We start from the raw sequence: 15141 nt of genomic DNA on the forward strand, positions 1-15141 counted from the left end.
AGCTACAATAAGGGCCCAACAACCAATAGTTTGGGGATTGAACAAAGCACAAAACTGGCAGCGAGGTACGACATGGTCTGGGCCTAAACAGGTGATGCAGTAAGAATAGAAATCCTGGTGTGGTATTTGCTTTCCACAGGCGAGACAATAGTTAACTTTTTCTGACATCGGTTAGAGCAGGAAAAAAGGATCCCCAACGGGCTACTTAGCTTTAGAAGACTTCAACTTCAGAAACGAAAATTTCAGGTAGTGGCCGAACGGCACGTGTGCGAACTGCTTCTGCTTCGGGCTCCTCGGCAAGAAAGACTGATGTAATGGCATTGGCTGCCTGTTTTTATACCACTGACGACCTGATGTCAATCCTGAAGCGACCGCAACCAACGCAGAAATACTATGTCTATGGTATTCGGGCTGACTTGAGGGCTACCCCTGGCAGGATAACCCAAGTGTGATGACTGCAACAGTGAAACACGAAGCACATCCATTGTTTGTTAACAAAAAGGAGTTTAACATCAAACATCTATTGGAAAGGACTGGCAAAAGTTTTACCATCATACTCAAACAAAGCTAAAGAGACCTACAAATGTAACAGTTGTTTTGTTTGTAGATATATTCAAGAGGGCCCATATGTCTTATTATCCCATTTATCTTGCACTATAAATTTTCCACACAGTTTTAATTGTGGATCTTCGAGGGTAATTTATACTGCATTATGTTCAGGATGTGACTCATTTTATTGGCAGGACGACAAAACTTTTAAGAAATAGGATAAAAGAACATTTAGGTGCTATTACGTGGTGTGATACAAACAATGCTTTGTTTAACCATTCCATTGTTTGTAAAAAATTAAAAAAATGTTGTTTTGCTGTTTTAGAACAGATCTGTGCTGACAAAAGAGGTGGAGACTTTAAAAAAAACAGGTGGGAGAGGTTCTATGACAGCTCAAGTTATGTGCTGATACTCCACCTGGTTTAAATGAACAAATAAATATAAATTGTTTCTTAAAAAATTGGAAACTGAAAGGTTAAACATTTTTATTGGTAGGCTTTAGTTATTGTTTAATTAGTCTGTTTAATTTATTAATCAATTAAAGGAATGTGTAAGAGTATTTAAATGTTTGATTTTAACTTTTGGATTGAGTTCTGAAGAAGCTTTATATTAAAGTGGATATTAAAATTTACTACACTGATCAGACTCATTCTTCCTTTGCACTACTGAAGTGATTTTTTTTTGCTTATTTGCATATTTTTCACTTTGCTTCCTGGTGGATTTTTGTTTGCTATTATTGTACATCTACCTGGGGAGAAGTCAGTATCTGGTCCAGCCTGTTGGGATATGCAGTTGCTGTCCATAAAGGGCACTAGAGAATCCAAGCAGTCAAATGTAGATCATAAATGTCTGGGTGAGAGTTTTGATGGACAGGTGAGACAGGAAGTTTCTCTCTAGCTTCAGGTAGAGAGGCCTAACAAAGAGGGAAGGTCAAGGCAAGAGAAATCAGACTTGTTGGGGTCAAAAAGGAGCTTTCAGAATTAGTACTTTGGGCAGCATGATGCCAGGGAGATCTATGGGCTATGCTTGTAAAGGCTCCAGGGCCATTAGCCTAATACACTCCTATGAACCTATGAACCTTAACCTTGCACATTTTGAAATTCTCAAGGAACTTTGGGATAAAGGTAGAGAAATCCAGAGGGACACTTTGGATGAGTACATCCATGGGATGTCTCCCCAGTGTAGTAATAAGGGAAAAGAAGCTGCAGCATTTGAATGTGAATGGTGATATAAACAGGTCACAGGAAAGCTTCTCCCAGCAATGAAACAAGAGAGTGGTATGGGCAGACTGAGGGACAATGACTGCAGCATTAGGAGACCGTGAATGAACCTGTCTGCAACAGAAATGGCTTGGGCCAGAATGTGCACAGTATTTGAGAAGGTGAATGGATGCACTTCTCATTCCCATGCTCTCACAGTCTCCCAAAAAAGAAAAGAAAGGAGCAAGTTCCTCCTTGCTTGTTTATATACCAAATCACTGCCATGCTGTTAGAGTGAATGGCAATTTCACTGATGGGGCGGGAGTTCTGAAGTGCACGTAAGGTGAAACACTGTTAATTCTGAGTATGTTGATTTGCAGCTTAGCATCTTGGGCTGACCATGTGTCTTTGACGGTCTTTTCCACATAATGACGTTCCAACCAACAGCAGGCATGTCCATGGCTCCTGTCATCCTGGGGTTTGGTTCTGAAAGGGTCTGCCCAGAAGAACATTTGACTCAAATGTCCAATAAAGAAGAGGATCCCCGGATTTTTTTTAAATATCTGGATGAGAGCATTTAAGGGGTTTACAAGCTTATCCAACTGCAACTTGAGAGTCCACTGAGGTACACTCGTTAACTACTGGGCATGAAGCATCATGAAAATCATGGATGCCACAAGATTCAGTGTTCAAAGGCAGAGAGCTGCAGGAAGTGTATTGCAGTTAATTACATGCAATACTGTGGCTTTGATAATTTGAATCTTAACAATAGAAAAAGAAGCATGATAAGTCAAAGTACTCACAGTACAGCCTATAAAGGTAGTGGCCTGGAAGAGCACCATTTGAGACTTGACTGGCTGTTATTCCCAACAACTAAAAGAACCTAAACAGCAAATCTCAGGAGGTAAGCAGCTTGACAATTGAGGGTCCTGCAAATAGCCAGTTAATAAGGCAGGGGATGACCTTGGAATCCAGAAGCTGCACAACTGATGTAATTGTGATCATGCAGTTGGTGAACACACTAGGAGATTGTGTTAATACCAAGTGGCAATGTCCTCAGCTGGAAATTATTAACCCCTGTTCAGAAGTAAAGGAACCTCCTGGTCTCCTTGGGGATACTGTTGTGCAGGTATGCACTCTGGAGGTCCAAGTAACACATACAGTCTGCTTTGGACAGGCAGGAATGGATGAAGAACACTGACCATCTAAAAGGGCTATTTTACTATGCGCTGATTTAGGCCACTAGAGATGAGTAGGGGGCTGGCAATCCTTTTTTTTATGGAGATATAAAGGACCTTGAGTAAAAGCCATGCCATTTCTGGTCAGATGGCACCAACTGGTTGGCTTTTTTTAGGAGCAGGATCTGAGCTTCTAGATCTGCCACAGTTCTTTGATGGGGTATGACTTCAATGAAAGGAAGACATAGCAGTTTGAGAAGGGAAAAAAAGTGAAGTGAATAGCACCTAGATATTGTGCCCTAACCCATCTGTTGTAACTGGCAACCTTCCATACTGAAAAGTGGAGAATAGAAGACTTCAAGCTCCATCCAGAGGGAAGCAGTTAGGCAAAGCCTCGTGGATGCAAGACCTGTCCCCTAGAAGGAGGTTCAAGTTATCTCAGACTGTTCTGCCAAAAGAAAATATCTCCACTGGGAGCATAACCACTGCAAACATTACTGCATCCTCTGCAGCATTTCCCAGATCCTCTAAAATTGTTTTTGCTGGAGATAAGGAAACCATAACTGGTACAGGCTACGGACCATTCCAGAAAACAGACCTTGTAGAGCCTGAAGTTTCACCTCAACTCTGGTGCCAGTACTATTCTCAATGTCTTGTTTCTCAAGCTCAGCTTTTATGGGATCCCAAAAGAGCAAGGTTCTTTCAAATGCAGCTTTCGTAAACTCAGCCAACAGAGTTCTTAGTAGATTCCTCAGGCACAGCTAAGCACGATGACAAAAATAAGGCCTGTGTCTATGCCCTTAGCAGAACTATCCACAGCACTATGGGTAAAATGAATAGTGTGATTTACTACAGAACTAATCATCACCAGCTGATACTGCAGCTTGGACTCAAGATTAAGATGAAAACACAAGCTTCGCTAATCTGTACAAGCTACACGACCCCTTGTGTGGCAAGTGAACAGTCTTGAACTGTAGCACAGAGGCCTGTTTAACTGCAGACACAACCATAACAGAGTCCACCATCAGGCTCTTTGGACAGCTGGGACAACTCTTGATTGGGGAGGCATAGGTTTCCTCTTACACACAGACCAACATCTTTGTTTTGCATGGGGAGTTCAAGGAAAAGGAAGACTGGGGACCAAATATGACTAAAATATCCAATCATGACCCACAGGAAACTCTTTCCTGGATTGGAGTATGTTCAGAGCAGCAAATAATGGATTCAGGTGTGCCACCGTCTGGACCAACTCAGGAAGGATGCTCCATCAGAGAGGCACACACTGGGGCAATAAGAACTGCCTGGATCTGAGATGGGAGCTTCTGAGCCTGAGTATGCCAACCCCTAGCCAAAGACCAAAAATTCTGGCCTCAAAATCGACACTGACAGGACAGCATCAACCCTATAAGGATAAGAGGGTCTTGACGTTTTGGTAGAGGTCAGCTCTCCAGATGTAAAGCTCCTGAAATCTGAGTTCAGGAACAAGACACTCAGCCTTGATAAGATAGGGTATGAGGCTGATCCAAAGACATCAATGTCTGACAAAGATACAGGAATCAACTATGACAGGGACCAAAGGAAGAGGTTATTAATGTTGAATGGAAGGTTAACAGCCAGACAAATGTCAGAGGCATCAACCCTGGAGGTGACAGAGATGTAAATGCTGATATCAACAGGCTGATCAATGGTCATGGAAGAAGTGAACACCTACTTGAATTAAGCTTGGTGAGGAAGGGTCAGGTACATAGTTGGAATTACCAGATAACAAAGGTTCTCTCAAGCCCCAGATAAAACTATTGAGAAGACCCCTGTGAACAAATCTGATTCATCTCGAAAAGTGACTGCCACATCTTGTTATAATCCAGATGCAAGAAGACAGATATGCAAGACTGAATGTATACAGAGGAATGGAGCCAGGGGTATCTGAGCTCAGGTTCACAAACTATGGATGACACATTTTCAGAGCAATGAGTGCCTGGGGTGTCCTTTTCAAGTAAACAACATCTTGGGTATGCTTAGAAGATACCAGTGTTGGAGAAACAAATGCAGCATCTTCAGACACTTTCTTGTCAACTTCCACAGTCTTAAGTTTAAAAGAAGCAGAATACATCCTTGTGACCTGGCAGCTTTCTGTCTGGGAAGAAATCTGAGAATTAGAAAAGAAAACCCTAAAATCAAAAAGACGGGTTGCTCAAAATTTGTCTAATTCTAGCATAATTTGCTTTTCATTTAGTGGAGGAAGGCTTGAAGAACGCATAAATGCTGCAGTCTTCCATGAAGTGAGCCTCTCCTAAACATTTTACACAACCTGCGTGTTTGTCCTGTAGGGGAAACTTTTGTACCATGCTTGCACTTTTTAAATGACTAAGACTGACACTTTCTTTTGATACATCGATAAATTACCACAGAGTAATTCAAAACAATATCAGCAATATTAGCCAACAGCAAAAAGCCTTAAGCTAGCAAAAATGGCCACAAAAAGAGAAGGGGAGAGGAGCCTGTCTAAATGTTAAACTGACAGAAAAGTCTCACCCAAGTATAAAAGAACAACCTGACTTTGACCAAAAAACAAACTAAAAACATAAAAAGAGGAAAACTATAAGCTTTTACAAAGAAAAATGTCATAAATCTAAGTAGTAGCCTGGAGATGTTTTCTGAGTGCATGACTTCAACTTACGGCTTTAGAGATTCTGACAAGGGTCATTAGGTGCTGAGGATTGTGGGTAAAGGGGAGGGACCTAACGTGCCACTGAAAAGTTTTATGACACATGCCAAGTCCTGCCAGTCTTAATCTTAGAGAAGATGAAGGTGACACTACTGTCAGATCCAATGATTTCAAAAAAGCTACAAGAACTGATCCGGGCACTATCAAATACTGCTTATATGGGGATCATGTACTCACAGAGGTCACTAACACTGCAGCAAGATCAGTGTTAGATAACAAAGGGGGGGTGCACAAACCTATGCTAACAAATGGTTGGATTCAGCACAATTTATACAGGTCCGCTATCTGGTAAAACCTAACTTTTAGAATTTACTGATGCAATCCCCCCCCCCCCCCCCCACGATCCCATGACATAACATGCACAAGCTAATGTATCTTGTTAAGCTACCATCAACAAATTTACTACTGTGCAGAACTTTACTGTGTGTACTATATGGCTTACTACTATGTCACAAGCAAACTTCTCCATGTACTCAGTTCTTTTATCATCAGTTCAGTTTGCATATTTTTAGTAGTATTACAGCTTTGTATTTATTCAGTTCTAAGTCAAAATAGGGTGAGTCTCAACACTTATACAAGTACAAAACACCTGTCACAATAAGGCTGGAAAATATTTACCTTTTTATTTTATCATAATTTTCCTTTTTGTAGTCTCCCTGCTGAATTAGTTGCTTTGTATCAGCTAGTTCTAATGTTAGACGCTGGCATCTGATTTCAAGTTCTGATCTCATTCTTCTTTCGTCTTCATAGCTCTGATAATGCAAAGTAAAAATATATTAATTGATTACCAGATCTTAGAAATCAGGAAAACCACTTCTTGAAACAATGCAGCATGATATCCACTACATCAAAAATATAACTTTTAGAAATACAGTCTATAGAGGTTCATAGGTTTGTACTATGCTAACCATCACTAGGGAGTTTTTAAGTCTAGCCATGCATCCCAGATCTCTGACATGTTCTAGTATCCTTTAAGCGTAAGCAGGGGTTGGGAGATTAATCATTTACATGTTACCTGCATCCATAAGAAAAAGAGGTGAGAAACCTGGGATGAATTTCCTGTTCCCCATCCAGTTGTCCAAGTTTTTCTTGAATTGGGTGAGGGAGCAACTCTGCATCACATAGATGGCAGTCTGTTCCAGATAAGGTGTAGTCTTTGGAATACATCCCTGTCTCTCCAGCAAGTCTTATTTATACCACAGGCAAGGTTTAAGTCTTCAGAACAGGTAATTCTGGTGATGTTTGTTTTGTGGATGTGCAGGAGATCCATCAGGGTGGGGTCAAACAATGTACTGTATACCAGGCATAGATCCTCCCTCAACAGCCTGTACAAGACAGAATATAAGGACAGGGTTTTGACATGGTCTGCACAGGGTATTCTTTTAGTGAGGAACCTCTGTGGACGTTTTAATTGTTGGATGTGCCTGGTTAAGTACATACCAAAGGGGGCAATGTACTCAATGACAGGTCTGATGAATGCTGAACACAGTGGAAAAATTATCTTCTTGGACCTAGATGCCATACTTTTGTTTATAAGCTGCACAACACAGAATGATTTTCTAACTACTGTAGACATGTGATGGTCAAAGGCTAAATTATTGTCTATGTGTTTCCCTGACTACTAGGTTGACTCTTAGGGCTGTGTTGTCAATATGACAGTTTATTTTTGGAAGTGATCCACCCCTGGTAACTATTATGCATTCCTTGGCATTTTGTTTTAGTCCACAGCTTTGACGTAAGTTATTTGTCTGTGTCAGGCCTTCCTGAAAAGCATTAGTGTCAGTGGTAGATTCTATGATTGCTCCTAATTTGCAATCGCCTGCAAATTTAGTCAGCCAGAGGACCCTGACACTGATCTTGACTTCAGTGAAGTAAATGGCACAAAGGATCGGTGCCAGGACCAATCCATCCACTTATGACTGGCCTCTTTGTGGAGATGGACTCTGATATTCTAACTTCCTGGGTCCTGTTTGTGAGCCAGCTGGCTATCCACAGGGAGACATAAGGGTTTATACCTAACTTTTTGAGTTTGTCAACAATGACTGAGTAGGGTATTGTGTGAAATGCCTTGGCCAGGTCAATGCACACAATGTAAACTGTTCTGTCCTCATCCACTGTTTTGGTGATGCTCTCAAAGAAGTCTGTCAGGTTGAGTAGGCATGACCTGCCCTTGACGAAACCAAACTGGAGTGGATCCAGTGCTTGGAGGTTTCCTATGTCATTACTGATCATTTCCATGATAATTCTTATGCCCTTGCAACTCCCACTCTAATATCACCCACCCCATCCAACCACTACCTTCACTCCATTAACTACCTTGATTATAGCAAGCTCAGATGCTCATAAGCCTGGTAATTATACAGCAGGAACTTCTTATTTTAACATTTGTTAATGTCTGTTATGTACTTCACAGATAAAGATTCTAGTTGTCTACTGATGTACTATGTTCTTCATCTGTAAATATGTTGTAAGTAATTGCTATGTAAATTGTTAATCGCTATGTAATCCAATGTAACTACTGTCTGTTTATTTTAACTGTGGAGCTTTTCTCCCCGGGCCTCCGCTGAAAATGGACTTACGTCCAGTCGGACACTCCCGGTCAACAAATATAAATAAATAAATAAATAAATAAATTATTTCCATGGCTTTGCATATGAGACTAGTGAGACTTATGAATCTGCAGTTTCCAGGGTCTGTAGATGCTTCACATGTGTGCAGAGGGATGACTGTTGCTATTCTCCATTTGTTAGGCATGAAGCCTGTTTGGAAGCTGCAATTAAATGGCAATTCCAGAGGGATTGATAAGTCATGCTTCATGTTATTTAGAAAGCACCTCTTGTTTATTGTCTGGGACCATAGATGAAGTGATCTTGGCCTTAGAGACAGCACTGGTGATAGTAGGGGGAGATATACTTGACGGTATTTCTGAGGGGAGTTTCATGGGGAGACAGGGGTAAAGTTTGAGCTTAATTTGTCTGCCAGTAGGTTTGCTCTATCTTAAGGCTCAGTATAGGTGGCTCCATTAACAATGAGCTCTACACACACAATTGTGTATTGCCTTCGAGGTTGCAGACACAGCTAAATAATGCTTTGTGGTTGTCCTTGGCCTGTGAGGTCAAATTTACTTCAAATTGGTCTTTGCTAGACTTTATTTGCCCTCCCGAGTTGTTTATTTAGTTTGATGAGAGTGCTTTTATCCTTGCTGGGTGCTACACCTCTTAATTTTTGCCATGATTTTCTTCTTTCTGTTACAATGCCTGTTGATGTTGTGATTCCACCAGGATGGCTTATTTTTGGAAGTTAGCCTTAGAGCAGTTCCTGAACATTCCAGGGTTAGCTGGGGTTCTGGGTTTTATTTTTATTTCCAAGGAGACGGTTTTGTGGTCTAAACTTACCAGAGAGGACATTACACTAGGGTATGTGTGTGTGTGTGTGTGTGTGTGCAGCATACCCTAGTATGTGGATCAGATCCAGTATGTTTGCAGCCCTAGTCAGAGTATTAACAATCTGGTCTAGGAAGTTTATGTTTACAAAATCAAGGCATCTCTGTGCCTGAACATTTGTTGTTGTATATGATTCCCAGTTAACAGTAGGGTAATTAAAGTCACCAATGAATATGGTATTGGGACGGATAAGAGCGAGTCTTTCTAGTAAGCTTAAACACAGGTTATGAGTTTTCTGGGTCGTAGAGGGGGATCTACAGCTTGCAAGGAAGTGCCATAGGATTTTATTTATGGTGATTTGAACATGGAGAAGCTCAAGTGCATTGTCTTATTTGACCAGCCTTGAGGAATACTTATTTTTTATGTAAATCAAGACACTGTTTTATCACCTTGTCTGTGTAGAACAAGGTCTAAATGTGTGGAAGGCATTATAGCCTTGCACTGCCGGTGTGCTCTCCACAGCTTTAAACCATGTGATAGTGACTGCATAGATATCATCATTCTCTAGGGTGAACAGAGCTTGTAAGGAGTGGAGTTTCTTGTTTATGCTCCTAGCATTGAACAGTAACACTTAGATTTCCTTGGTTTTGATTTGTTATGTCAGCAGTAGTTTCAGTTAAGTATTGTCCTCCCCGTAGTGCCATTTTTAGGCAATGTTTTTACTAATCTTCAAAAACCTAAAGGGAAGAGGTGCAGGCCATTCCTGGCACAGTAGCATGGTCTGTTAACCATCTCCTTTCATGCTGACAAATATTTCACTTTCTTAGAATGACACCAGAAACTAAGCCAATTATTAAAATCAATCTTCTTCTGTTCATATTGTGACATCATCCTCTGAGAAGGTAGAATGCTGCTCAATGCTAGGCTCATATCAGCCTGGGACACATACTCCGATAACTCAATCATGTCTGTCTTCATTTAGCCTAGGGAGGTATAGCTCAGGTCATTTACAACCACATGGACTATGAATGAATCATACTGGTACCTGAGGTCAAATGATCTGTGTGTGTGCAACATAGCAGATCCTAACCCCTATGCTATAGAATAGACTTCTTATACATGTCAAACAGAGCACCTCACTGGCCCTCTTCAAGAGGAATCTTGATGAGTGGATGGGAAATAGAAAATTCACCCCAGGGATCACTCCAGTGGGTCTACTTGACAGAGGCAATGGGAAATAAGTTTGGGTGGTACGATGCCAGGGTAATCCTATGGGCTAGGCTTGTAAAGGCTCTAGGGTCATTAGCTTAGTACACACCTATGAACAAGAGAGTCTCCAATGACTAGAATGTTGGATTGGGTTCTTATCACGTAATCAAACTTTTACAAGTTCGAATCTCATATGATAAAGACCATAAATTTGAATTTGTAAAAGTTCAAGTTTTTGAATGGAAATCTCCATAAGCGGAGGTTTCAATTTTGTTCAATGGGGTATGATCTCGGACTTGGTATATTTAAGTAGCGGGGGGGGGGGGTGCAGGGGGCTTGCCCCCCTGCTTAAAACAGTTTGTTGTCCGTTTTTTTTTTTTTTTTAAAATCGATAGTTGAAATTTTGCAACTTCAAACATAATAGTGCGAACATTACATGTTCAAAGTTATAAGACTGCGACTATGTGATATAGACTCTGTTGGATTGTGTGGTGGTTTGCCTTATGAGCTTAGACGTACAGGCTCTGTGAGATGCGGCTATATGTGCTGCTGATGGTGGTGTTTTGAAAGTGCATTCAGGGCTGCTGAGTGTATTTGTTACGCATAATTCATCTAGGAGGGCTCTTGAGGTTTAGGAAGGTTACAGTTAAAGGCCTCAGCATATTTGTGTCTATGTGTTTGCTTTGTACTGTGTGTAATGGGTGTGTATTCTACTGACTGACATTAGGAGTGCTTTTATGTGAAAGCTTTGCCTCCACAGTGACATTGTGTAAATACATCTCTCACATACCTTATCAGTTTGTTTGAGATTTAGCTGACTGGCAGTAAAGATAAGGCAATTTCTACATTGCCTCCAGATATCCATATCCACCAAGCTGGTAAAGGTGATAGTGGGAAAGTGCATATCCATGGCACCAGGACTTTTTTTTTTGATTAGACAGTTGTGGTGAGAATATAAAGTAATGTCAGGAATACCTGGTTTACAACTTTGTGATCAGTGCTTGTTACTACAAACTAGTTGCCCTGTGTGCAAAGTCTTGATGAGTATCAGTTCAAGGTGCCTGCATCTATACAGGGCACTCAAAACACTTGCGGGGAAACTACTAAAGTCGACCCTGATGATTTACAGATGAAGTATTTATGGAGATAATCTGAAGTTAGGTTAGACAGCAGCTAATAAATCAGTACTTACTGAAAAGAAACAATTAGACTAGGAATGTAAAGGTAAGCATCCTTCAGATTCAACGACACCAGAAAAGCCTGAGGTGGTACTAGAGGAAACAGGGTTTTATGAGTAATCATCCAAAAAGAAAACACCTCGAGAAAGGTGTTGAACAAGGAAAGATCAAGAATAAGTCTCAAAGTGCCCACTGTTCGAGGGACCAGGAACATACTGAAGTAAAATCCCTTTCCTACTTGTGAAGGAAAGACAGGTTGAATAGTTCTCTGGTCCATGAGGGACCCAAGGACTGCTGAGAAATGAGGAAGTTATTCTAGAGGAGGAAGAGGAACCCCTGAAAAAGGAGATACAGACTTGTACACAATGAAGTAACCCTGATGCATGATAGATAGAACCCAAGAATCCAAGGTGATGAGATGCCAGTTTGGAAGACAGAGGGAAAGCCAAAGGGACAAGGGAACCTGGCCAAGGGGTAGGGGTGGGGGCGGGCAAGATGTCAAAGAGAAGCAGGCTTCTAAGCCACAGCAGCTTGTGGAGACTTGGCAGGAGGAGCTTGTCTACCATCCTTCCTGGCTTTAGTGGCTTGAACAGGCTGCCTGTGAACAAACGCAGACCTAGCAGGATAGTTCCTGTGGAACTCAGAGATAGGGGACACAAAAATATGTTTAGGATCCTGCAAAGCTTTACCTTTTCACTGAAGAGACAAACATAGCAGCAGCAGTCCCAAAGAGATTTTTATTATCCAAAAGATTATCCAGAATCTGCAGAATCCCTCTAGGGCCCTCCTAGATAATCAACCTGCTTCTAGAGAAATGCCCAGTGGAGGCCGGACAACCAAAGAATCTGGCCGAGATTTCTTGGCCTTCTTCTTACTTAACAGTACCTTGGGGGTAGAAGATTTTGCCATGTTACCTTGGGCTAACAGTTTATGCATCTTGTTCTTGAGACAGATGGCCTGGGAAGACAACTGCCATCTAACAGTCTTAGGCACAAATGCTACAGGACATATGGTCACGGGAAGAACCCGGACAAAAAAGACACTGTTCGTAACTATTCTTATGAGGAATCTGCCTTGTACACTGACATTTTCCTTTCTTGGATGACATGAACTCTAAGTAACCAAAAGAAAAAAGAAAAAAAAATGACCCCCAACAGGGCAGTTATCTGATGGCAAGATAATCAGCACAGCAAAGGCTGTTCAAACAAACGAGTGATGATGGCGTTTGGACTGGCAGCAAAGAAGTTCTAGATAACTGCATTCATACGTCACCTTTATATGCCCTACATCCTGAATGGGGAGCATACATGTAATGAACAGCACATACAAGATCCAAAGGCTTTTGTATACTGGTTGGACGTTGGGCTATCCTTTGCAGAAGATCCCTAAGGTGATGAATACTGCAGCAGTGATATAGAAGGCATCTTGCTAGTATTTGCTAATTAAATGAAGTTACTTTGCATGTTTAAGTAATACAGTAATTGTCATCATCACTACAAAACCTTGCAGCAGTTGATGAATAAATACAGTGCAGTTTATAAAAACGTTTTTAAATTAAATGATTCTCCAGTAAAAGTTACCAACATTTCCTCCTCCACAGCATCATGCATACTCACATGAAAGAGTACAGTGGAAACCTGAGAAGTCAGTTTTTTTTTCAGGCATAGCTCATTATGGCTGCAATCAGAACTAATGCTTTTACTTTCTGTCTTCCCTTTCCAAATCATTTACCTTATACAGTCATCAAGCATTAATTATGGTTAACCACAACACTCTTTCTTTCATGAGCAGCAACTATGCAACCATGCCCCAAATGACACAACTCAGCAATTTCATGCTACATGACTTAAGTACCCTGCCACTCTGACTAAATAAACATGTCCATCCATCACTTCTCGACAACTGTTCTAATGAAACAGTCTTTTCAAGACTTAATCAGTCTATACATAAGAATTAACCTATGCTTTCCTCTTAAAAAAATGAAGACACAGTACACAATTTTGCATGGACTCTTCTCCAGTTACACTATTAAATACCAAGTGACAGTTCAACTCCCACCAATAATGCATTCTTAGAGATTCTCCTCCTAATACTTTCTTTCAAGCTTTTTGGAAAGAAAGCTTACTCTGTACAGGCAACATGCTGCATCCACATTTAGTATACTATCAAAAAAATGTTTACAACTTTCAAAGTAATCATTCATAAGAATCAAAAACGTAGCATTTGTTTCCACATGTAATCATTCTGCATTCTTTTTAAGGAGTGCACCTTTTAGCATTCTGATATCTACATTAAATTTCTCTTAAGAGGACTTACAGCTGGTACATTAGTAAAATAGTAACTTTATCTAACTAAATAATTAACCAGAGTCAAAATATAGCAAATTAATCTTTAAATTTAACTACCTCAGGACTTCATACTAATAATGCTTCACAGAAAATGGCAGATCCTGAGCAGCTGCGATTATTCTGTGAACTCAGCAAAACACATCGCATTAACTCCTTTACGTTCAATGTTGTTAATTGGTTGCTTCCAAGATGGCTGCAAATTAAGTAAGAGCTTGTTTCTAGCCCTCCCAGTGTGAAAACAGACACTCAGCAGAGACCACCAGTAGATTTGTGTTTATGGGTAAATTTCAGTAACTGGCTAGTCAGTAGATTTGTGTTTATGGGTAAATTTCAGTAATTGGCTAGTAAGTGCACTGCCTGGATGCCAGGAATAAAGAAATACAGAAGACCTGGAAAAAAATCATCTAAATAAAGTGAGGAAGAAACACTGACTGGGTAAAGTTTGGCAGCTGATCAGCAAAAAGCAATGCAACCTTCAGACAGTAACCTACAGGAGGATATAACACAACTATATACAGACCTGGTTAAAATAAACAAAACACTGATGAAGTATATCAACACAAACAACAAATGGCTGGAAAAAATGGAAGAAGCTTTAAAAACATATTCAGATGAGATGATAAAGCTGCAAAAATCAGAGATCAAAATGAAGAAAAGGCTGGCTGAATATGAAACTGCTAAGGAAGAGATGTTTCAAAAATTAATAGAATTAGAGGACAGAGCACATAGGGAAAACCTGAGATTTTCAGCTATACCAAAGAAGCTGGAAGGAACAGACTGCATTAATTTTATGAAATGACAAATAAGCAACTGAACTGGTATATCAAAGCATGAATTTTTAGTTGAAGAGGCACTTTGTGTGTATGCTCCAAACCTAGCTATAAGAAAGCAACCTAGACCTTTAATAGTACGCAATCCTACCAGCAGAAGTAGTTAATTCTGATAAAACTGTGGCAGACTGAGAAAATACTAAAAGTGGGAGACAGCAGAGTGTTTGTGATTAATGATTACTCACTGTACACCAGGCATAAGAGGAGTAAATTCATTCCACTATTTAGGGAATGTCGAGGCACAGGTGCGAGATTCAAACTGCTGTATCCAGCAGCCTTTAAGGTATTCTTCCCTGGAGGGACAAAATCCTTTTTTGATGAAGTGCATGCTAAGGAGGAAATACAAAATTTTGTCCAACAAAAAGTGAGCTGTGAAACAGAAGGATATTCTGCTTCCTGTTCTTCTGGTAATAAAGACCATAGAGAGACTGTACCTGTGAAACCTTTTCCAGTATTTCATTGGAAAATGTCGAAGAGAAGGAAGGGAACACGAGAGATAACTAGATGAATCGAGAGTACGTTGGAAATGAAGCAGACACAGG

The 15141-nt window shown here is 40.5% G+C and overlaps 1 protein-coding gene across 1 annotated transcript in view; it reads right to left on the minus strand.

Annotated features, from left to right (window-relative positions):
• The window catches only part of PIBF1 (progesterone immunomodulatory binding factor 1), a 2608929-nt gene that overhangs the window by 1888786 nt on the left and 705002 nt on the right, over positions 1-15141 (minus strand). The window contains 1 exon segment of the mRNA XM_044071741.1: positions 6270-6403. Coding sequence (XP_043927676.1) covers positions 6270-6403 — 134 coding nt within the window.

Source organism: Protopterus annectens, chromosome 5.part0 (genome assembly GCF_019279795.1).
Source record: "Protopterus annectens isolate FY-2018-M chromosome 5.part0, PAN1.0, whole genome shotgun sequence".
In the NCBI taxonomy this organism is placed as follows: domain Eukaryota; kingdom Metazoa; phylum Chordata; order Ceratodontiformes; family Protopteridae; genus Protopterus; species Protopterus annectens.